This window comes from Nerophis ophidion, linkage group LG23 (assembly GCF_033978795.1).
Source record: "Nerophis ophidion isolate RoL-2023_Sa linkage group LG23, RoL_Noph_v1.0, whole genome shotgun sequence".
Lineage (NCBI taxonomy): Eukaryota > Metazoa > Chordata > Actinopteri > Syngnathiformes > Syngnathidae > Nerophis > Nerophis ophidion.
The window spans coordinates 10659299-10682468 of NC_084633.1; the positions used below are offsets into that span (position 1 = coordinate 10659299).

Sequence of the window (23170 nt, forward strand, 5' to 3'; positions counted from 1 at the left end):
GCGACCCCGAAAGGGAATAAGTGGTAAAAAATGGATTGATGGATATATATATATATATATATATATATACATATATATATATATATATATATATATCCATCAATCCATTTTATATATATATATATATATATATATATATATATATATATATATATATATATATATATATATATATATATATGTATATATAACAAAGTGCAAAGCCAAAAGCTCACACAAGTTCAGTAAATAATTTAAATTTGGAACACAGCATAATTGTTTTCACAGCTTTTTGGTTGTTAGCGGTAGTGGTTTTCCAAGATTTGATAAATAATTATAGCCAATTAAGCAAATAGGAACATGTAGGCATTACTCTCATAAAACGACATTTACTGAATGTTAATTTAGCCTAGAGAAGAGTCGCTTGCTGATGACTTGAAAGGAACCGGAAATGACGCGTATAGCCAGGCGCCGCTTACAACTCATTTGTTTATTTATGTCCCCCATAAAAATGAAACTGTAGCGCATTCTCCCCGCGGGACGCCAAATGATGTAAAAGAAGCATATTTTGAAGTCTCACTCCTCTTTCTTTGTTTCACGAGGTGAGCTCTTGACTTTACTAAATGTTAATTTAGCGTTTTATGTCATACAGCTGTCGTTTGATAGGTTTTACGACAAGCAAGGTATTCACCAATGGATACTGATACTGATTTGTTGTTATAAGTTTCTGGTGTATTGTTGAGGATATGTGTTTATCTTCTAGCCATTACTTCAATCCAATTCACATTATTTATATAGCACATTTAAACAACAAACATTTTTCCAAAGTGCTGCACAAAAATATTAAAAACAAGATTCAAATACTATCCTTAGCTCCACCAATGACTGAATGAAAACAAAATGAATACAAATAAAACCAATATAAAAACAATATAAAATTCCATCCCATCCATTTCCTACCGCTTGTCCTTTTCGGGCATACTTGCCAACCTTGAGACCTCCGATTTCGGGAGGTGGGGTGTGGGGCGGAGGCGTGGTTTGGGGGCGTGGTTAGGGCGGGGGGCGGGGTTAAGATGAGAGTATATTTACAGTTAATTCACCAACTCGGGTATTTCATATATGTATATATATATGTATATGTAGGTATGTATGTATGAAATACGTAACGTTTAGTGAGTTCTATCTATATATGTTTATTTTATTACATATATATAAATAAAATAAATAGTTGAATTTCAGTTGGCACCTATTAAATACACAGTAATAAAAACACAGTTGTTCTACTAACTGTACTGTGCTTGCTGGTTACAAAAAAACAACAACAACACTTACCTTTCACTATTTGAGTAACATCACTTCCGAATTTCTAGAAGATGGCGCCAGCATGTGCTTTAGCCTGGCGTCTATCGCTGTCAGCTCTGTTCGTTTTTGTGTTATTTGCGTCTATTTTCGTCTCTGTCGTACTCTCCCCCGCCACCTGCGGGCTGTGTGTCGGGCCCCACCTGGATTAGCTGCGCCCTTGGACGTGCTGGCCCCCGCCAGGTTCGATCTTGTGAACGCAAGATCTTTGACAAACAAAACGTTTATCCTGAAGGATTTCTTCACTTCCCGCGGACTTCCTCTGTGTGACGGAAACATGGTTGAGAGCCGGTGAGTACACCCCTTTTAATGAACTTCTGCCTCCGGAGTGTTCCTACTTTAATTCTCCGCGGTCGTCCGGTCGAAAAGGAGGAGGATTAGCAGTCGTTTTTAAAAATGACTTTAAATGCCGTGAGATCCGCCTGCAATCCGCCTTTTCAAGCTTCGAACTGTGCATGTTTAATCTGGAGGGGGCGTGGCTTCCAGCTCGGGCTGAATTTCGGGAGATTTTCGGGAGAAAATTTCTTCCGGTAAGTTTTCGGGAGAGGCGCTGAATTTCGGTAGTCTCGCGGAAAATCCGGGAGGGTTGGCAAGTATGCTTTCGGGGTCGTGAGGGATGCTGGAGCCTAGCTCAGCTGCATTCAAAAATTAATATGATTAAAAACGATTTTAAATTTTAGAACCAAATAAATTGATAAATAGAAATACACATCCAAAAACACAAAGGACCACACAACTCACGTAGTGTCAAAAGCCAGAGAATAAAAGTGGGTCTTAAGACGAGGGGCGGCATAGCTCGGTTGGTAGAGTGGCCGTGCCAGCAACTTGAGGGTTGCAGGTTCGATTCCCGCTTGTGCCATCCTAGTCACTGCCGTTGTGTCCTTGGGCAAGACACTTTACCCACCTGCTCCCAGAGCCACCTACACTGGTTTAATTGTAACTTAGATATTGGGTGTCACTATGTAAAAGCGCTTTTAGTCACTTGAGAAAAAGCGCTATATAAATATAATTCACTTCACTTCACTTAAAACACTCCACTGTGGAAGAAGTTCGAACATGGAGGGCCGACCACAGAGAAGGCCCTGTCTCCCCTAGTTTTAAAAAAAGTCTCGTCTTGAGCACCAAGAGCTGGGGTGGCTCTCGGACCTCAGAGCGCGCGCAGGAGTGTACATTTGGACGTGGTCCGAGATATGAGGGGCCAGTCCATGCAAAGCTTTAAAACCAAACAGCAACATTTTAAATCAATCAATCAAAGTTTACTTATTAGGGCTGCGAATCTTTGGATGTCCCATGATTCGATTCAATATTGATTCTTGGGGTCACGATTTGATTCAAAATCGATTTTTTTTTCAATTCAACACGATTCTCGTTTCAAAAACGATTTTTTCCCAATTTAAAAGGATTCTCTATTCATTCAATACATGGGATTTCAGCAGGACCTACCCCAGTCTGCTGACATGCAAGCAGAGTAGCAGATTTTTGTAAAAAGCTTTTATAATTGTAAAGGACAATGTTTTATCAACTGATTGCAATAATGTAAATTCGTTTTAACTATTAAACCAAACAAAAATATGACTTATTTTACCTTTGTGAAAACATTGGACACAGTGTGTTGTCAAGCTTATGAGATGCGATGCAAGTGTAAGCTACTGTGACACTATTGTTCTTTTTTTCTCTTTTTTTAAATGTCTAATAATAATGTCAATGAGGGATTTTTAATCCCTGCTATGCTGAAATTATAACTAACACTGATACTGTTGTTGATAATATTCATGATACTGTTGTTGATAATATTAATTTTTGTTTCATTACTTTTGGTTTGTTCTGTGTCGTGTTTATGTCTCTTCTCAATTGCTCTGTTTATTGCAGTTCTGAGTGTTTTTCGGTCAGGTTTGGTTTTGGAATTGGATTGCATTGTTATGGTATTGCTGCGTATTGTTTTGTTGGATTGATAAAAAAAAATAAAAATAATAAAAATAGATTAAAAAAAAAGAGACTCGATTCTGAATCACACAACGTGAGAATCGCGATTCAAATTCAAATCTATTTTTTCCCACACCCCTATTACTTATATAGCCCTAAATCAGAAGTGTCTCAAATGGCTGAACAAGCCACAAGGACATCTTCGGCTCAGATCCCTCATCAGGGCAAGAAAAAAATAAATTCAATGGGATTACAATAAGAAACCTTGGAGGGGGCTGCAGATGTGGGAATCCCCCCTGGGCGACAGGTGCAGTGGACGTCGAGTGGGTCTAGCATAATATTTTAAGAGTCCAGTCCATAGTGGATCTAACATAATAGTGAGAGTCCAGTCCATAGTGGGGCCAGCAGGAGATCATCAGCAGCGCAGAGACGTCCCCAACTGATGCACATATGAGTGGTCCACCCTGGGTCCCGACTTTGTACAGGTCTCAAGAATTAGGGTTATATCCTTGCGTTTCTTGGCCCCTGTTAAAAGTCGTGCTGCCGCATTCTGGACTAACTGCAACCGGGAGAGAGCTTTTTTGGCTAACGCCAGCATAAAGTGCATTGCAGTAGTCCAGGCGACTTGAAATAAAAGCATGCACGACTTGTTCAAAAAGGTTAAAAGATTAAAAACGGTTTTACTTGACATTGTTTTATTTTCTAAAGTTGCCTTGACGGAGACACCATGGGTCGGCTGGATGATGCTGCCAAACGCAAAGTGGTGGAACTGAGGAAGGCCGGTCTTAGTTTCCGCAAGATTAAGGCAGTGCTGGAGTTGGAGAACATCAAGGTGTCTGCACAGGCCATCTACCTCTTCCTAAGGGAGTTCCAGGGAAGGCGACCGGGCAGGGTCAGACCTTTGATGATTGGTAGCAACACATCGCCTGCAGATATACAGAGTCTACCTGGAGGTCTGCAAGAGAGCTGGAGCAACATACGGCTCCAAAACCTGCTCCGGGATGTGTCTCACCACGTTGGCTTGACTGCTGCAAACAGGTTTGCTAAAAAGGCATCCACTGACCCGGAGACCAATGCAAAAGCGTCTGGGTCTGGGGAAAGCAGTGGAGACAGCAGGCCGGTGCAGCAGCAGCAGCAGCAGCAGCAGCAGCAACAGCAACAACAGCGTTTGGAAGATGGGGAAGAGAATGATATCCAAATTGTGAGCGTCACCTCTCTTGCACAGAACAGTCAGCGAAGAGCCGACACGATTGCGACAACATCTTCATCCGGAACATCGTCTGCGGCCTTCACCAGGCGGCGAATCACTCCCTCTCCGGCCACCAGTTCCATGTTGGCAGCCCGTAAGCGGCTTTTGGATAAAGCACTGACACACAAGATGAAGGTCGGGTTGTGAGCTTTCTTGTTTGTCATTTCTCACTTCTTCAAATTGGTCATAGAGTCTATATAACTTGTTTATTTTATACGTTTTCAAACCAGGTGGCAACATTGTTGAGGAGAGATCATGCAAACGTCACAAGTTCAGATTTAACTGCAATGACACAACCACAACAGGCATCAGCATCCTCACATTATGATCTGACTACAGAAAAGGTGAGGAGAAAACTCTGACAACATAGATATTCGACCAAATTGTTTTAGGGGCTACATTTTTAGAAATCTAAGGACCAGGGGGCCGGACTTCTCCCTTAACTATTAGTCTTGTTTTGTATATCCTGTAGAACAGTGGTCCCCAACCTTTTTTGTATCCGCGGACCGGCTAACGCTTAAAGGGGAACATTATCACCAAACCTATGCAAGTGTCAATACATACCTTGATGTTGCAGAAAAAAGACCATGTATTTTTTTAACCGATTACCGAACTCTAAATGGGTGAATTTTGGCAAATTAAACGCCTTTCTGTTTATCGGTCTTTTAGCGATGACGTCAGAACGTGACGTCACCGAGGTAACACACCCGCCATATTCATTTTCACATTACAAACACCGGGTGTCAGCTCTGTTATTTTCCGTTTTTTCGACTATTTTTTGGAACCTCGGAGACATCATGCCTTGTCGTTGTGTTGTCGGAGGGTGTAACAACACTAACAGGGAGGGATTCAAGTTTTTTTTTTTTCTTTGTCATGAAAAAGGGACGTTTTTGTCATGAAAAAGGGAGGTTTTGTGGTTGGTGCACTAATTGTAAGTGTATATTGTGTTTTTTATGTTGATTTATTTAAAAAAAATTAATTAAAAATTATTCTGCGGCCCGGTACCAATCGGTGGTTGGGGACCACTACTGTAGAAGCAACATCCTTTACAGGAGACATTAGATTTTTAAGGACCTTCTGCAAGAAAAGCTTGTCAGAGTTCGTGACAGCACTCTTGTGTTTTTAGGACTCTGCTGCAAAAATGTGAATCCCTCACAAGTTTTTTTAACTGAACTCACGGGCCACCAGTTGAATAGCACAAATAAACATAGAGGACTTGAGGAACACTGCTAGAATAACTAAAGAGTATGAACAAATGACTACTGACTGCTTCTGAAGTAAACAAGTGACATTGTTCACATGTATCACATTTAAAAAAGGAATGTGTAATTGACAAAAAGGAGGGGATTTAAATCAGAGATGCCAGATGCCCTCTATTTAGCGGAATTCCGCTATTTTTCTAGCCAAAGTGGTATTTTTTTCGATGACTATAAAACCACTATAAGTAAGTAAGCAAATTTTATTTATTAAGCGTTTTTCACAGATAAAATCACAACAAGCTGTACAAAACATAGGTGAAGTAAAACAACAATTCAATTTTATACAACAGGGGCAACATCATAAGTAGGATACAGAGTGGATTAAAAATGATAGTTTTGATTGATTGATTGAAACTTTCAATTGTAGATTGCACAGTACAGTACATATTCCGTACAATTAACCACTAAATGGTAACCCCTGAATAAGTTTTTCAACTTGTTTAAGTCGGGGTCCACGTTAATCAATTCATGGTAGTTAAAAGGTGCATTAACTAAAAGCTATACTAAAAAGAGAAGTTTTCAAATGTTTCTTAAAAGTTTCAACACAGTCAAGATCACAGAGGGACTGGTGCAAATTGTTCCAGAGTCTGGGAACAATAGCCTGGAATGCCAGGACCCCACGGGCTTTAAAACAAGTTTTTGGGATCTTTAGAAGACCCTGGCCTGAAGACCAGTGGCTGCGCCCTGAAGAGAAGGGAAATGGCAAGTCAGTGAACGCACGGAATGTCCGGACTATAATCTAAAACTCAATGCAGAATTTAACTGGAAGTCAATGAAGACTGGATAAAACAGGGGTGATATGGACTGTTCTGGGTGCACCAGTCAAAAGTATGGCAGCCGCATTTTGTACAGTCTGAAGTCTCTATAGCGTTGACTTGTTGAAAAGATTGAAAAGACAATTTCAATAGTCAATTCGAGACTAAATGAAGGCGTGAATGATAATTTCGAGACCCAATTTTGACAACTAATTGTTCATTTCAGAAATATTTCTAAGATGATAAGAACAGTTTTTGATCAGTTGACAACAGTGACCCTCCAAAGACGTGGACTGATCAAACACAACCCCAAGGCTTCTGAGGCTGCTTAACAGATGCACTCAGAGCACCAAGGGAGTTCTTGATCAGGGGGATCTTTTTATAGGGAGCAATTGTCAGAGTTTCCGTTTTATTTGAATAAAACAATGCCTGTTCATGTTTTAACGGCTGGCCACGGGGTTCTAGCCTATGGCTTCCGGAGCAAATGTGGAGTAAGTTACGTCTTGTTGTGAGGTGAGAGTTTGTGCGAGTCTTGCCATCTTGTGACATCTTGTACATTGAGCTTGTTGTACGAGAGTGTGGCTTTTGTCAAAAAAAAAGAAGACGAACAGGGTTTTTTGTCTGAGCCGCCATTCTTGATACATCGCAGTATGTTTTGGTCCGTGTCTGTTGCTTCCGTTGACATTCGGGAAGGTTAAGAAGTGAAATACTGTGCAAGAAGAAACATAAATGTCAGCGACTTTGCTGCGTTTTTGCCAGCAAACTTGTCCTTAACATGTATGTACTTGTGTATTTAACTTGTTAATATCATAGTGTCAGATCAGTAAATATTGTGCAGGGATTTTGTTTTGAAATAACATACACTACAGGCCAAACGTTTGAACACACCTTCTCATTTCAATGTGTTTTCTTTATATTCATGACTATTTCCATTGTAGATTGTCATTGAAAGCATCAGAACTATGACACCTGTGAAGTGAAAACCCTTTCAGGTGACTACCTCTTGAAGCTTATCGAGAGAATGCTAAGAGTATGCAAAACAGTAGTCAGAGCAAAGAGTGGCTATTTTGAAAAAACAAAACAAAAACAGAATATAAAACGTTTTTTCAGTTATTTCACCATTTTCTGTTAAGTACATAGTTCCATATGTTCTTTCATAGTATTGATGCCTTTACTGACAATCTACAATGGTCATGAAAATAAAGAAAACCCAGTGAATGAGAAGGTGTGTTGTCTCTGTTGGAGATGGGGAAAAAATAATTATTGGAGTTGGTCGTGGTTGGAAAAAGAAGTCGATTAATGACTCTGGGCCAGTTTAGTGTCATTCCCCGGCCGGTTTTGGCCCCCGGGCAGCCGGTTAAATAGCTTTGCCGAACAAGTTGAAAAATGTTACCATTCTAATAGTTTAATGGAACATGATTCGGTATTTTGGTCCATGAACTGTTTCCTCCATAAATATATACTGTAGATTAAACATGACGTGGTATGCTTTGGATCATAAGCTCAAGTTTTTAACTTTATATTTTATTCTCATCCCATAGACTGGACTGGAGGATGGTGGAGGAAACACAGCCAGGCGCTTTATCGCACAGAGACCAGGTCCGCCCCTTCGTTCCACTCACACTCTGCCACGTGCTGGAATCCGTCTTCCTAACCGCCCGCCAGCTCCTTTAACTTCCGTCCGCTTGCCGGCTTCCGGAGATCCAGGGCCATCTTGTAACGAGGGTAGCCAGCCGCAACAGGTAATCCAAGACCTGAGAGGTGGTCTACAGGATCAGATCCAGACTCTAGGCAGTGAGGTGCGCAGCCTGGGCCTCGCGGTGAAGATGCTGGTAGAGCAGCAGAGCCGCCTGGAGAGGGAGCAAGTACAGCAGACGCATATCCAAAAGCAGATACTCAGCACCTTGCAGACCCTCGCCTCCAAAGTGGGACCGTGCAGCAACAATCAGCCGCCGCAAAACAAAACACCTTCTCCTTCCTCCTTGCCCGCCGCCTCTTCATCTGCTGCCTTTAACCAAGATACCTTTAACTTCAACCAAGTCACATTCAGCCAGTGCAGCCAAACCCAGGCAGCCTTTGACTCTTTAGAGAGTTTAGAACCTGTCGAGGCCTTTAAGCTACCAGTCTTGAGCCCCGCCGGTATGAACGGATTCCCTCCGTGTAGCAGCAGTGAGAGCCTCTCACTCACTCACACCCAGCCTCAAACTCAATCGTACATGGCCGCATACCCTCAGCAAAACTGCCTCATGCCCCCTTACGCTCAGTCTTACGTGCCCGCGTACGACAGGTCACATACGTACAGAGAGGCGGGAAGCAACTGTGCCAGGAGGACTATTCAGGACTGCAGTGTGTCCATGCAGGATGAACACCTCAATATTATTAAAGTAGAGGGACCCTAAATTGATGATAGCTTTTTTTAAAGAAGATATTTATTTTCTAGGTATAGTGGAACCTCAGAAGTTGAACACGTTACGGTCTAGTTCCCAATCGCCCCAGTACAGCTGGGATAGGCTCCAGCCCTGTTTTCGGAGAAAAATATTCTAAAGTTTGCTAATTTGCCCAACGTTTGAGCCTGTTGTGTTTGTGAGTGACATGATGACAACCTGTTACTTGCTTGGAGATGTCACCCCTGCTGGTGTGCATTTATAGATAGCTCGACTCCGAATATAAAACACATAGTTTTCAGACCTATTTATCTTATATTTGGGTCTATATGGTACATTGCGGAACCCTGGTCAACCTGTAATTTTACTTAATCATAACAACTTTATTTGCTGTACAGGCAATTTTTTTAAATAATGCAAAATGACTCATACATTGATTAGGACAACATAAAAACATTTGTTGTTACTGTAACACATTTACAGGGATGTAACGGTGTTAAAATCCCACGCTATGATATTATCACGATTTTAAGGTATAATATTAAAGTTAAACTACCACTATTGGTCACACACACACTAAGTGGGGTGAAATTACTCTCTGCGTTTGACCCATTCTGTCAGAGTTAGTTGGTGACGAACCCCAAGATGCAGAGATGGAGGCAGGCATTGGATAGCAAAACATGATTTAATAAAAATACTAAGACAAAATCAAACAAAGGGTACAAACAAAAAGCGCGCATGCGGGCGGATAACAAACTAAGGGAGCTAGCATGGGAGCTAGAAAACAAAAAGGAACTTAGCATGGAAGCTAGCAAGAATCGAGCAGGAAACAGAAGTCGTACATGTAATATAAAAACAAACCTGGAAGCAGGAAACAAAAAGCAGTAAGCTAAAAACATGTAACTAAATATAGCTTACCGCTACACAGCAAAGATACGACACAACACAAGCGACAAGAAGTGACATCGACAAGACAATAATCCTGCACTGACTAGAGGAACAAAGCAGGTAAAATAGGAGCGGGCTGATTGACATCAGGTGTGGCCAGGTGCCAATCAGCCGCAGCTGAGGAGAAACAGCGCACAGGGAAAAAAATAGGAAACAGACAAAATAAGAACGCTGACAGGAACTAAAAACAGGACATACTAAACACACAGAGGAAACCAAGACAAATGCAGAGAAAAAAATAAAACACAAAAAAACTGTCAGGGGAAAGCCTGACACATTCTCTTGTTCCACCCCCTGGGAGGTTAGGGGAGCAGTGAGCAGCAGCCGTGGCCGCGCTCGGGAATCATTTTGGTAATTTCACCCCCAATTGCAACCCTCGATTCTGAGTGCTAAGCGGGGAGGTAATGGGTCCCATTTTTATACCCTTTGGTATGACTCGGACGGGGTTTGAACTCACGACCTACCTATCTCAGGGCGGACACTCTTACCACGAGGCCACTGAGCAGGTAAATGATTGTGGTGTATGTTTAAAAAAAAAGACTTAAAATGCCATAGTGTGCAAAATGAAGTGGCAGAAATGTTTAGAATAAACACACTGCAATTGAACACACACATAATGCTAAAAGTAGTTTTTAAGTACAAATAATTCTGCAGGTACAACCACTGTTTCAAGCAAATATTGAAAAAAAACTCCCAGTTGAATGTCTTTAAAGTGACAATGTAAACAAACATCGAGTGTAGTAAAACAATGCTCACTTTAGTGTCTTTCAACTTTTACTTTCTGAGAACCAGTGCCCTCTACAGTGGATATGTTTATATCCATCCATCCATTTTCTACCGCTTGTCCCTTTTGGGGTCACGGGGGGTGCTGGAGCCTCTCTCAGCTGCATTCGGGCGGAAGGCAGGGTACACCCTGGACAAGTCGCCACCTCATCGCAGGGCCAACAGACAACATTCACACACTAGGGCCAATTTAGTGTTGCCAATCAATGTGTCCTCATGTGCAGGTTTTGGGAGGTGGTAGGAAGCCGGAGTACCCGGACGGGACTCACGCATTCACATCAGTTTGGAAAATATTGTTTTGCAAAAAAGTTAACTAATAATTTAACTTGAAACAATACAAATACTTCACAAACTGATGTTTATCTTCGCTGGCTTCTGAGGGGCGACTTGTCCATGGTGTATGCTGCCTTCCGCGTGAGTGCAGCTGGATTGGCTCCAGCCCCCCCAAGGTGATTGAGACAGACAAGTGTTGGAAAATAAATGCATGGATTAAGGATTCATTAAGTAGCTTTTCAGTTTACTCCTATTTCCGGCGGTGTACAGTTTTTTTTTTTGTGATTTCCCTACGTGCGGTGCGGCGTGACCGACTTGCTCTGTGTCAACTTGGAAACACTCCAGACAAAAGTGGCGATCTTTTGCTTTGCAGAATGCAGACTTTCCTACTTTAACCAAAGAGGTCATGTTTTCACCAGTGTTTGTGTGTTTGTTAGCAACATAGCTCAGCGATGGAAAGATTTTGATGAATTTTTCAGGAAATCCCCACCCTTCACCCCAAAAAAAAACCACACTAAATTTCCTGCTAACGGTGTTCGAAGTCTGCTGCACAGAGGATTCTGGGAGGTGTATTTTATGTTCAGACCCGGCAAATGCTAAAGCGCCAGAAAAAAACTACACTCCAAATTTTTGTTTTGATACCGTCACACAGCACTATTGTGAAGACTTTGAAACAGCAACACCGTTGTACTCCTACACATTTTACATGTTTGCTAATTTGCCCAACCTCTGAGCCTGCTGTATTTGTGTGTGAGTGACAGGAAGACAAGCTCTGACTTGCCAGGAAAGACGTCTTCTTGCACCCCGGCCGAGTCATACCAAAGACTATAAAAATTAGACCCGTTACCTCCCTGCTTGGCACTCAGCATCAAGGGTTGGAATTGGGGGTGAAATTACCAAAATGATTCCCAGGCGCTACCATCCGCTGCTGCTCACTGCTTCCCTCACCTCCAAGTGGGTGATCAAGGGTGATGGGTCAAATGCAGAGAATAATTTGTGTGTGTGTGTGTGTGTGTGTGTGTGTGTGTGTGTGTGTGTGTGTGTGTGTGTGTGTGTGTGTGTGTGTGTGTGTGTGTGTGAGACAATCACTGGTACTTTAACAAACCTGCTGGCTTGCTTACTGTATAGACACATAGATTCTTAGTGTAAGAACACATATTTTATCTTATCTTTTATTTGGGTCAATAAGGTAAATTCCGGAACCTTGGATAAGTTCCAATTTATTCTCGCATTATAAAAATCGTATTACTTTTTTAAATGTTATTTTTTATTCATGTGTTTGGGACGACTTAAAAACAATATAGTGTTCTCACCTCTCATCCTAACAAACTTAAACAGGTGGTCGTCACTTCGCATAAAAACACAACACAGCTTTTTTTTTCTGGTGAGCACTTTATTACTATTTGACTATTGTTATCGTCAAGACCAGCGGTGTCAAACGTACGACCCGCGGGCCAGATTAGGCACGTAAACAGGTTTTTTCCGGCCCACGGGATAAGATTGCTAGTTATAATAAAAATAAGCCAACATTTTTTAATGAAAGAAACTGGTGTTCTAAATGTGTCCACGAGATGTCATATTAGCAATTATTTGTATCTTTGTAGATCATGCTACATATGTAAAAAATAAAATAAACCACATGTTAGTGTACCATTCGAGGAAAATTATCAAACTGCATAAATAACATCCTGTAATCTGATTTTGATTTCCTTTTTTTATCTCGATAGAGTAAAAATGAACACCAATGAGTTGGCTGATGAATATTCTCACATAATGTATTCAGAAAGTATAAATAAGGACAAATACAGATCGAATACTATCAACCGCAACATGTAAGTGTAAAAAAAAACCCATTATGCATTGTACAGTTTCAGAATGCACTTTATTTTATAAACAAAGAAAGCAATCTGAAGTTGTATTTATTTTTAAGTTATCGTGTGGTGATTCAGAAAGTATAAATAACGACAAATAAAGATAGAATCATATCAACTGCAACATGTGTAAAAAAACAAAAAAACAACAACAACATTATGTTTTGTACATTTTCAGAATATGCTTGATATATTTTAAACAAAAAAAAAAAATCTGAAGTTGTCTTTATTTTTAAGTTATCGTGCCGGGATTTTACCAGTCCGGCCCACTTGGGAGTAGATTTTCCTCAATGTAGCCCCCGATCTAAAATGAGTTTGACACCCCTGATCAAGACAATCATGTTGTACTAAGCAGCCATGACGTAGTTACTACTTCCCAATTCAGTAAAGTACTAGCGAGGGCAGAAGTCAATATTTACATAGTATTTATTTCTGGCAACAGCGTCATTCCAGGTTCCAGGGAGGCAATATGGTTGAAAAGAGGAAAATGTCTGGTCCCCACAATTTCCCCGTCTTCCTTTTGTTCTCTTTCTATCCCCTCCTGCTCCGACCCGGCTGCACCAAATGATAATGTAGATATATTTAATAAAGTCAAATTCAGATAAGGCAACAAGAGAAGTATCCCACATTTCTCTTTTGTAAAGTAAATCTGAACTATATTATTTGCCTGAGAAGCTGGACAGGACAAAAAAAGAAAAGAGAAAAATAAACACACGTGTCCAGTGTTAACATTGCTGTGCTTTCACGCTGTATTCTGCACTATTATACTCCACAGTCCCGCTCCGTTATCTTGCTGCCCCAAGTCTCCTGTTACATAAAATGTGTCTTCATCCAGAAGTGAATAGAGGATACAAGACACCATCCTGCATCATTGTTAGTTATATCACCCTCCAAATGATGCATTCAATGTTTTTTTTGCTGTTTCCATCAGTGATTTTTTTTTTTTAACAGTTTTTTTCAGACGTGCTCCTAACCCTTAATTAACTCAAAAGTTTTACGACTAACTGGGTGTTCAACTTCAGGTTCCACTGCACTGCACTGTACTGTAGCTTAGCCAACAGAGTGATGAATGGAAAATAGTAATAGAGTGAAAGCTATATCGGTGTAATTGTATTTAAGCTCTTTGTGAGGGGGGAAAAAAAATATTGTAGCGTCTTTTTTGAGTTGTTTTTATACACTAGCTGCACACCATAGAAAGCCAAATAAACTGTTTGAATTAAAGCACGAGTGAGAAAAATGACTGTCATAAATTGACCTGCAGCTGTTTAAAAGACCAGTCAAACAACATATATGACAATAATCTTTACAGTGATTGCACATGTTTTGTGACACAATGGAACACAAATACCAATGTCTTCATTCCAGCCTCAGCTCTGTCTCCATTTCTTGACGACAACCCGAAAAACCAGAAACATGCGATCCTATGGCATTGTCTGATATCATGTGACCACCGACAACACAAAAGCTGCAACAGCGTCCGTATGTCAGTGTTAGTTGACAGCCAACATGGTTGTTTTGCAGTCAGCCGCCATGAAGATCTTGTTTTTCTCACTGTGTAGCGGCTTCCTTCTACACGTTCAGACCAAAGACACAGACCGCCGTGAGTAATTGTTCTTTCTGTGATTCTTATTTGTTCTGGAGATCCCTTTTGTTGATTGTATTTTCTTCTGCAGATGCCATCTGTGAAAGTTGCCTAATTGTAGCAAAAGGTATGTTTAATAACCTCCCTTTTTTTTACTATAATATAGATTTCAATGATCTGTTCCAGGGTCAAGCTGTCAATGTTTTAATAACATTCTGTCATAAAGAAGAATTATGATAGGTTGAACACACTTGAGCTCTTTCTAAAGAGACTAAATAAGGATTACTGTGTGTGCCTGACTGGGTGGTGAGTCTTGACACAATGACACAAACCAGAGATGATTTTCCTGTGTGGGCACTGTTCTTTTAATAATGGCCATAGAGTCAACTAAATTGTGTTGCGGGCCACATTTCCAGAAAGCTACCCCCTTCAATATAATTCTTATTTTGTATATTCTGGAGAACCAGCTGGTAGACATTTTATTTTGGTCTATTTATTTTGACCGGGTTACAGCACTGCTCTACTGTTTTTAAGGACCCTCTACAAAAATGTACAGTTTTGTTTTTTTTCCACAAAATTGGGCCACAAGAAGAAAAGCCCAAATCGAGGGTCCCCAAAGTTAGGCCCGCTGAGTTGTTTTGTTTGGCTCACCAAAGGGTGGAATTATATACATTTAGGTTATTTGTGTTTTATACTTAAAATCAAAAGCAGGGGTGTCAAACTCATTTTAGCTCCGGGGCTGCATGGAGGAAAATCTGTGGACACGCGGGCCACACTATTATACGGGCGGTGTAACTCGTTTGCTAGAGTTGCCGTGCCAGCAACTTGAGGGTTCCAGGTTCGATCCCCGCTTCTTCCAACCTAGTCACTGCGGTTGTGTCCCTGAGCAAGACTCTTTACTCACCACCTCCGAGTGCCACCCACACTGGTTTAAAAATGTAACTTCGATATTGGGTTTCACTATGTAAAGTGCTTTGAGTCAAGAGAGAAAAGCGCTATATAAATATAATTCACTTCATTATTAAAAACATGGCATTAAAACTAAAATATGACGACAACTTCAGATTGTTTTCTTTGTCTTACTTTGGCCAAAAATAGAACAAACATTCTGAAAATATTACGATAAAAATATACCGTATTTTTCGGAGTATAAGTCGCACCTGCCGAAAATGCATAATAAAGAAGGAAAAAAACATATACAGCGCACTGGAGTATAAGTCGCATTTTTTGAGGAATTTTATTTGATAAAACCCAACACCAAGAATAAACATTTGAAAGGAAATTTTAAATAAATAAAGAATAGTGTACAACAGGCTGAATAAGTGTACGTTATATGACGCATAAATAACCAACTGAGAAGGTGCCTGGTATGTTAACGTAACATATTATGGTAAGAGTCATTCAAATAACTATAACATATAGAACATGCTATAACGTTTACCAAACAATCTGTCACTCCTAATGGCTAAATCCCATGAAATCTTATACGTCTAGTCTCTTACGTGAATGAGCTAAATAATAATATTTGATATTTTACGGTAACGTATTAATAATTTCACACATAAGTCGCTCCTGAGTATAAGTCGCACCCCTTGCCAAACTATGAAAAAAACTGCGACTTATAGTCCGAAAAATACGGTCGAACAAAATGTGAGTCTCTTACAGTTTTGACCCACAAGAAGAAAAGCCAAAATCAAGGGTCGCAAAAGTAACGCCCAGGGACCAAATTTGGCTTGCCAAAGGGTGGAATTATATACATTTAGTTTATCTGTGTTTTATACTTATAATCAAACTCATTTCAGCACTATCTGTACGTGTATGTTGTGTTTTTTAATGTTGATTTAATAATTTTAAAAAAACAACAAAGGACTTAAAGGGGTGCCTTGAGGAATGCCTCAGTTATGTAAATCACAAGCTTGGACGCCAGTGTTCTATGTTTGCTAGTGAGGTTAGAACGTCAATGTGTTTACAGTGGTCCAAGTTTCTCTAAACCTACTCTGAAAACCTAACCTACTCAGTGTCCTTGTGGTTAGAGTGGCCGCTCTGGGATCGGCAGGTTGTGAGTTTAAACCCTGGCCGAGTCATACCAAAGACTATTAAAATGGGAGCCATTACCTCCCTGCTTGTCACTCACCATCAAGGGTTGAAATTAGGGGATTAAATCACCAAAAATGATTCCCGGGCTCGGCCACCGCTGCTGCTCACTGCTCCCCTTATTTCCCAAGGGGTGAACAGGAGATGGGTCAAATGCAGAGGACAAATTTCACCACACCCAACTGGAACACTTGAGTGTTTTTAGGAATTTGCTGCAAAAAAGAATCGTCTCTCACGTTTTGACCTGTAAGGTGTCATTCCCGGGCCACCAGAATAGCCACTGCTGTACTGAGTAGCCAGGACACAGACACTTTTTTTAATGTCACAGTTTCAAAGTATATGGTAATCCTTCTAGAGTTTGAGAAAATCATGGGAGAGCCTCAAGGTAAAAGCATAGAGGCCCTCATTGATGACCTGCTCAGTACGGGCAAAGTGTGCACCAGACTGCAGTCATACAAGCATTTCACCAAAGAACAACTGACCTCGTCCTGCTTGCAACTCATCGGTAAGTCTCAGCAGAGTCCTAATTCATTAATTCATAGATTGTTTTTTTTTTTAATTATTAAAATTATTGCATCGGAAATTCAGATTCCCACTACGAGGAGTTCCACACAGCTTTGATGAGTCATGAACCACAGCGGCTAGACGTGGTCCTGTGCTATGAAAAGTCTACTGCATGTGTGGGAGTCAAACGACACTCCTTTGAGGTAAGGTATAAACTCAAAGTTGGACTCATTGTTCTGTTGGGTGACTTCCAATGTCCATCAATTTGAAATATTATTTCCAACAGGAAATAATGTAAAGTTTTGGTAACACATTAGTATGGGGAACATATTCTAAGTAACAAAGACTTGATTTCAAGCAATCAATCAGTCAACATTTATTTATATAGCCCTAAATCCCAAGTGTCTCAAAGGGCTGCACAAGCCACGACAACATCCTCGGTTCAGATCCCACATAAGGGCAAGGAAAAACTCACAACCCAGTGGGATGTCAATGTGAATGACTATGAGAAACCTTGGAGAAGACCGCCCGCCCCTTCTAGGGGAGCCCGGATGCAATGGACGTCGAGTTGGTCTAGCATAATATTGTGAAAGTCCAGTCCATAGTGGGTCGAACATAATAGTGAGAGTCCAGTCCATAGTTGGGGGGCCAGCAGGAGACCATCCCGAGCGTGGATGGGTCAGCAGCGCAGAGATGTCCCCAACCGGTCCACCCCGGGTCCCGACTCTGGATAGCCAGCACTTCATCCCCCCCCCAGAGCTAGAGTATACAAATAAGTTTTAAAATGGGACTAAAATGCTTCTACTGAGGTAGCATCTTGAACTGTTACCGGGAAGGAATTCCATAGTACTAGAGCCCAAATTATAAAAAGGTAGATTTTATTTTATTTATTTATATCAAATTTAAATACATTTAATATTAAATATATTTATATTAATATGAAATAATATTTAAATATAAACATATTTATATTTTATTTTATTAAAAGGGAGAAGCGTTAGAAAAATGGATTGATGGATAATTAAAGATAATTTAGAGTTATTTGGTTAGGGTTAGGGTTAGGGTTGTATGATAAGGCTATGCAGAATAAGGCATTAATAAGTAAATAATACGTTAACAATGACTAATTAAAAGAAATATGTTACTAATTTGCATGTTAATAAGCAACTAATTAATGGTGAATACAGTATGTTCACTAAAAGTATTACCAAAGTTGTTGTTTTTTTTACAAGTTATTAAACATTTTTACTGTACAGTACAATACAACTAAAATAAAGTAAGTTAACTCATTCTTTTGAAGGGATAAGACAGACACATGAATCTTTCAGTTAAGTGCTATTTGTGTTAGCATCTGCTCTATCCGGTCTATTTGTGTATCTAATTCATATTTAATGAACGGTATTACTCGTGTGCACTGAGCAGCCAAACTCCTTCCCCTTGTAAGAATAGTTTCAATTACAGCTCTATGGTTATCGTCATACTCACAAAAAAACTTCCAAGTAGTACAACTTTTGGATGTGTTGAACTTTGAACTGTACTTTTGTAGTAATGCATAGTATCATGTCACGTGGACATTTAACACCAAACAGTGCAGTTTAAAGTGTTTCCAATGAGGAATTATGCAGGACACTGCATAAAAAAATCATCAATATACATCCACCTCAAATGGATACAGAAAAAATGTACTCATTGTTGTCCTTTGTTTACACTCTGTTATTTCGAAAATTATATATATTTTTTTATTATTATTACAGGATTCCACAGGCAAGTTTACAGACAGCCACATTGACACTCTCCTGCGGGACAACGAGGACAACGTGCGCTTTGCTCAACCTGTACATCCTGGCTCACCTGTCACTGCAAAAGACGAGTTGTGAAAAGAGTGTAACTCTGGTGCACGGCTGTCAAAAGTACGGCCCGCGGGCCAGATCAGACCCGCGAACAGGTTTTATCCGGCCCGTTGGATGAGTTTGCTATAAGTATAAAAATGAACCAAAATTTTGGAATGAAAGAAACAGGTCTTATAATTGTGTCCACTAGATGTCACAATAGCAATTATTTGTATCTTTGTAGATGATACTATGTATGTTAAAAAAATAACCACATGATGTTAGTGCACCAGTCGAGGAAAATGATCAAACTACATAAATAACATCCTGTAATTTGATTTTGATATGTATTTTTTTTTTATCTTAAAGGATTGAAAATTAAAACCAATGAACATTATCACACAATTTATTCAGAAAGTATAACTAACGATAAATACAGATGGAATACTATTAACCACAAGTTGTACAGGTAAAAAAAACAAAAACCTAACAACATTATGGTTTGTACATTTCCAGAATGTGCTTGTTCCATTTTTAAACAAAGAAAACAAACTAAATTTGTCGTCATTTTCAAGTTATCGTGCCGTGATTTTACTTCCCATTTGGAAGTAGATTTTTTTTCTCCATGTGGCCCCCGATTTAAAATAAATTTGACACCCCTGCTCTAGTGAAATGTTTCAGGACCAGTTTTGATCATTAAATATCATAAAAATGTTCACATTCTGTATACCTACCGGTAGCTTTATTTCTGTTAGATAGTTTTGTTGGGAGAATTAAAAAAAAGTGATTAAGATTGTTGTCTCTTACATGCGAAAATACTATTTTATTTATCAAGGGCTGTTTCAGAATATTATCAGAATTATCATTGATGACCCTAATAAATTGTATTTGAATACTTTTTGGGGGGTGTTTTGATTATTGCAGTCATGTCTGGTTATTGTTTTTATTATACTATAGCAAACATAAAGGGGTCAATATAGCTTCAGTCCCTTATTGCGGAATGTACTGAGTTTGAGTTTATTTGGAACATAAATCATGATACACCACAATTTCCAGTTTTTCTATTCAACATATTCAAAAAGGAGTAGGAAGAAGCAGAGCTTATTTAATCCTACCTCTTTTCCTTTACACAGCAGTTGCTGAAACATTTGTTCACTTCCTGTTCTCAATTTATTCTATATATATATATATATTTAGTCAGCCACCGATTGTGCAAGTTCTCCCACTTACAATGATGAGAAAGGTCTGTAATTTTCATCATAGGTACACTTCAACTGTGAGAGATAGAATGTGAAAAAAAAAATCCAGGATTTCCCATTGTAGGAATTTCAAAGAATTTATTTGTAAATTATGGTGGAAAATAAGTATTTGGTCAACCATTCAAAGCGCTCACTGATGGAAGGAGGTTTCGGCTCAAAATTTCACGATACATGGCCCCATTCATTCTTTCCTTAACAGGGATCAATTGTCCTGTCCCCTTAGCAGAAAAACAGCCCCAAAGCATGATGTTTCCACCCCCATGCTTCACAGTAGGTATGGTGTTCTTGGGATGCAGCTCAGTATTTTTCTTCCTCCAAACACGACGAGTTGAGTTTATACCAAAATGGATACATGGATGATACAGCAGAGGATTGGGAGAATATCATGTGGTCAGATGAAACCAAAATAGAACTATTTGGTATAAACTCAACTTGTCGTGTTTGGAGGAAGAAGAATACTGAGTAAATGTATATATATGTATATATATATATATATATTTACCGTATGTATGTATAAGTATATAAATATGTATATGTATTTATATATATATGTATATATATATTAGTGTGTATATATATATATATATATATGTATGTGTATATATTTATATGTATATATATACAAATATATGTGTGTGTCTATATATATACATATATAAGTGTGTGTGTGTGTGTGTATATATATATATATATATATATACACACACACACACACTTATATATATACTATAGTTCAGTTGGTAGAGTGGCCGTGCCAGCAACTTCAGGGTTCCAGGTTCGATCCCCACTCCCGCCATCCTAGTCACTGTCGTTGTGACCTTGGGCAAGACACTTCACCCACCTGCTCCCAGTGCCACCCACACTGGTTTAAATGTAACTTACATATTGGATTTCACTACGTAAAAGCAGATTTAAGAGTCATTAGAGAAACGCGCTATATAAATATAATTCATTTCACATGTTCCAATACTTTTTGCTGTCATGCAAAATGGGTAGGTCCAAACAAAAGCTGCCATCTTTTAAGTTGTGTATCAGATACAGATGTAAATACCGGGAAATAAATGCTGAAATGTTGATCCCTTGTCCCATTTTCATCTTTTGATGTCAAACCCATTTTGATGTCTACAACAAAAATAAACAAATTGGACTTACTGTTCCAATACTTTTGGAGGGCACTGTATTTACTGTAGGTCAGTGTTGTCCAAACTTTTTCCACAGAGGGCCGCAAACAGAAAAATTTAAGCATGTGGGGGCCATTTTGATATTTTCATTTTCAAACCATAACAAAATATATGGATTTTTTTTAAATCCTTAGGGCTCCTTGCTAGCATATAGGGTCTCCCTCACTAAATGTTAAAAATAAGTCAAATTATTTTTTTTCTTTATTCAATGCTTACAGTAAATCTCTATATCAACTTGAGGTTGATATAAAATAAAACAATACGGTTTTATGCCTTTTCTGTCAAAGACAACTTTGTTTTTTATAGTAAAACTGAAATATGCAGTATTTAGATAGATAAATAGTACATTATTGATTCCTTCAGGAGAGTTCCTTTTATTTAGCAATTAAAGCCCTCAAAGATCAATAATGCAGGACACCATTGATTTTAATTATTTATTATTTTTGAGTAATCACAGTGAAAAGTTAAATAAAATCCTACTAAATATTTCTGAGATCCGAAAGGTTCCCCACTCATAAAGTGATACATTTTTATTATTTTTATTTATTTTTAACACTTAAATTTAAAGATCAACTTTTGATATATCTCTCGATTTTAAGTTTGAACTATTATTTTGTTTGTTTCATGCTCTTTTGTCAAAACTTTGATGTTTTTATATGGCAACCACACAACATATGCAATATTTGTTTCACATACAACATTTTAAAGTGATATTAGTTTCTCTCGTTTTGAGGAAATAACATTAGAGGAATTGTTACAATGTGTAAATGGAATAAAACAAACAACATGTTTACTTGACCCACTTCCTGGGAAGCTGATCAAGGAGCTCTTTGTATTATTAGGTCCATCAGTGCTAAATATTATAAACTTATCACTTTCCTCGGGCACTGTTCCCCTAGCATTAAAAAAAGCGGTTATTCATCCTCTTCTTAAAAGACCTAACCTCGATACCGTCGATCATAATATTTTATTAGAACGTATCAAAACACAAATTGGTGTGTCAGACTTAGCCCTGTCTTGGTTTAACTCTTATCTTACTGATAGGATGCAGTGCGTCTCCCATAACAATGTGACCTCGGACTACGTTAAGGTAACGTGTGGAGTTCCCCAGGGTTCGGTCCTTGGCCCTGCACTCTTCAGCATCTACATGCTGCCGCTAGGTGACATCATACGCAAATACGGTGTTAGCTTTCACTGTTATGCTGATGACACCCAACTCTACATGCCCCTAAAGCTGACCAACACGCCGGATTGTAGTCAGCTGGAGGCGTGTCTTAATGAAATTAAACAATGGATGTCCGCTAACTTTTTGCAACTCAACGCCAAAAAAACGGAAATGCTGATTATCGGTCCTGCTAGACACCGACCTCTATTTAATAATACAACTCTAACATTTGACAACCAAACAATTAAACAAGGCGACTCGGTAAAGAATCTGGGTGTTATCTTTGACCCAACTCTCTCCTTTGAGTCACACATTAAAAGCGTTACTAAAACGGCCTTCTTTCATCGCCGTAATATCGCTAAAATTCGCTCCATTCTGTCCACTAAAGACGCTGAGATCATTATCCATGCGTTTGTTACGTCTCGCCTCGACTACTGTAACGTATTATTTTCGGGTCTCCCCATGTCTAGCATTAAAAGATTACAGTTGGTACAAAATGCGGCTGCTAGACTTTTGACAAGAACAAGAAAGTTTGATCACATTACGCCTGTACTGGCTCACCTGCACTGGCTTCCTGTGCACTTAAGATGTGACTTTAAGGTTTTACTACTTACGTATAAAATACTACACGGTCTAGCTCCATCCTATCTTGCCGATTGTATTGTACCATATGTCCCGGCAAGAAATCTGCGTTCAAAGGACTCCGGCTTATTAGTGATTCCCAAAGCCCAAAAAAAAGTCTGCGGGCTATAGAGCGTTTTCATTTCGGGCTC

The 23170-nt window shown here is 39.3% G+C and overlaps 1 protein-coding gene across 2 annotated transcripts; it reads left to right on the forward strand.

Moving 5' to 3' along the window:
* Positions 1–447: 447 nt before the first annotated feature.
* LOC133541389 (uncharacterized) lies at positions 448–14497 on the forward strand. 2 transcript variants are annotated; one of them, XM_061884783.1, is made up of 4 exons: positions 448–581; positions 3970–4645; positions 4741–4854; positions 8066–14020. In XM_061884783.1, the coding sequence occupies exons 2-4, from the start codon at positions 3989–3991 to the stop codon at positions 8921–8923; spliced, it is 1629 nt and encodes a 542-aa protein (XP_061740767.1). In that variant the 5' UTR covers positions 448–581; positions 3970–3988; the 3' UTR covers positions 8924–14020. The 2 variants fall into 2 exon arrangements, 1 of the variants encoding a protein (XP_061740767.1); XR_009803861.1 differs by lacking the exons at positions 3970–4645; positions 4741–4854; positions 8066–14020 and adding exons at positions 14149–14383; positions 14457–14497 and having other exon boundaries at positions 567–581.
* The last annotated feature ends 8673 nt before the right edge of the window (positions 14498–23170 follow it).

What these genes read in the sequence shown, in the direction of transcription:
- LOC133541389 (XM_061884783.1), top strand. Translation starts at nt 3,989, where the DNA reads ATGGGTCGGCTGGATGATGCTGCCAAACGCAAAGTGGTGGAACTGAGG. An exon ending in CACTGACACACAAGATGAAG is followed by an intron (nt 4,646 to 4,740) that starts GTCGGGTTGTGA and finishes TTTTCAAACCAG; the next exon opens with GTGGCAACATTGTTGAGGAG. An exon ending in ATGATCTGACTACAGAAAAG is followed by an intron (nt 4,855 to 8,065) that starts GTGAGGAGAAAA and finishes CTCATCCCATAG; the next exon opens with ACTGGACTGGAGGATGGTGG.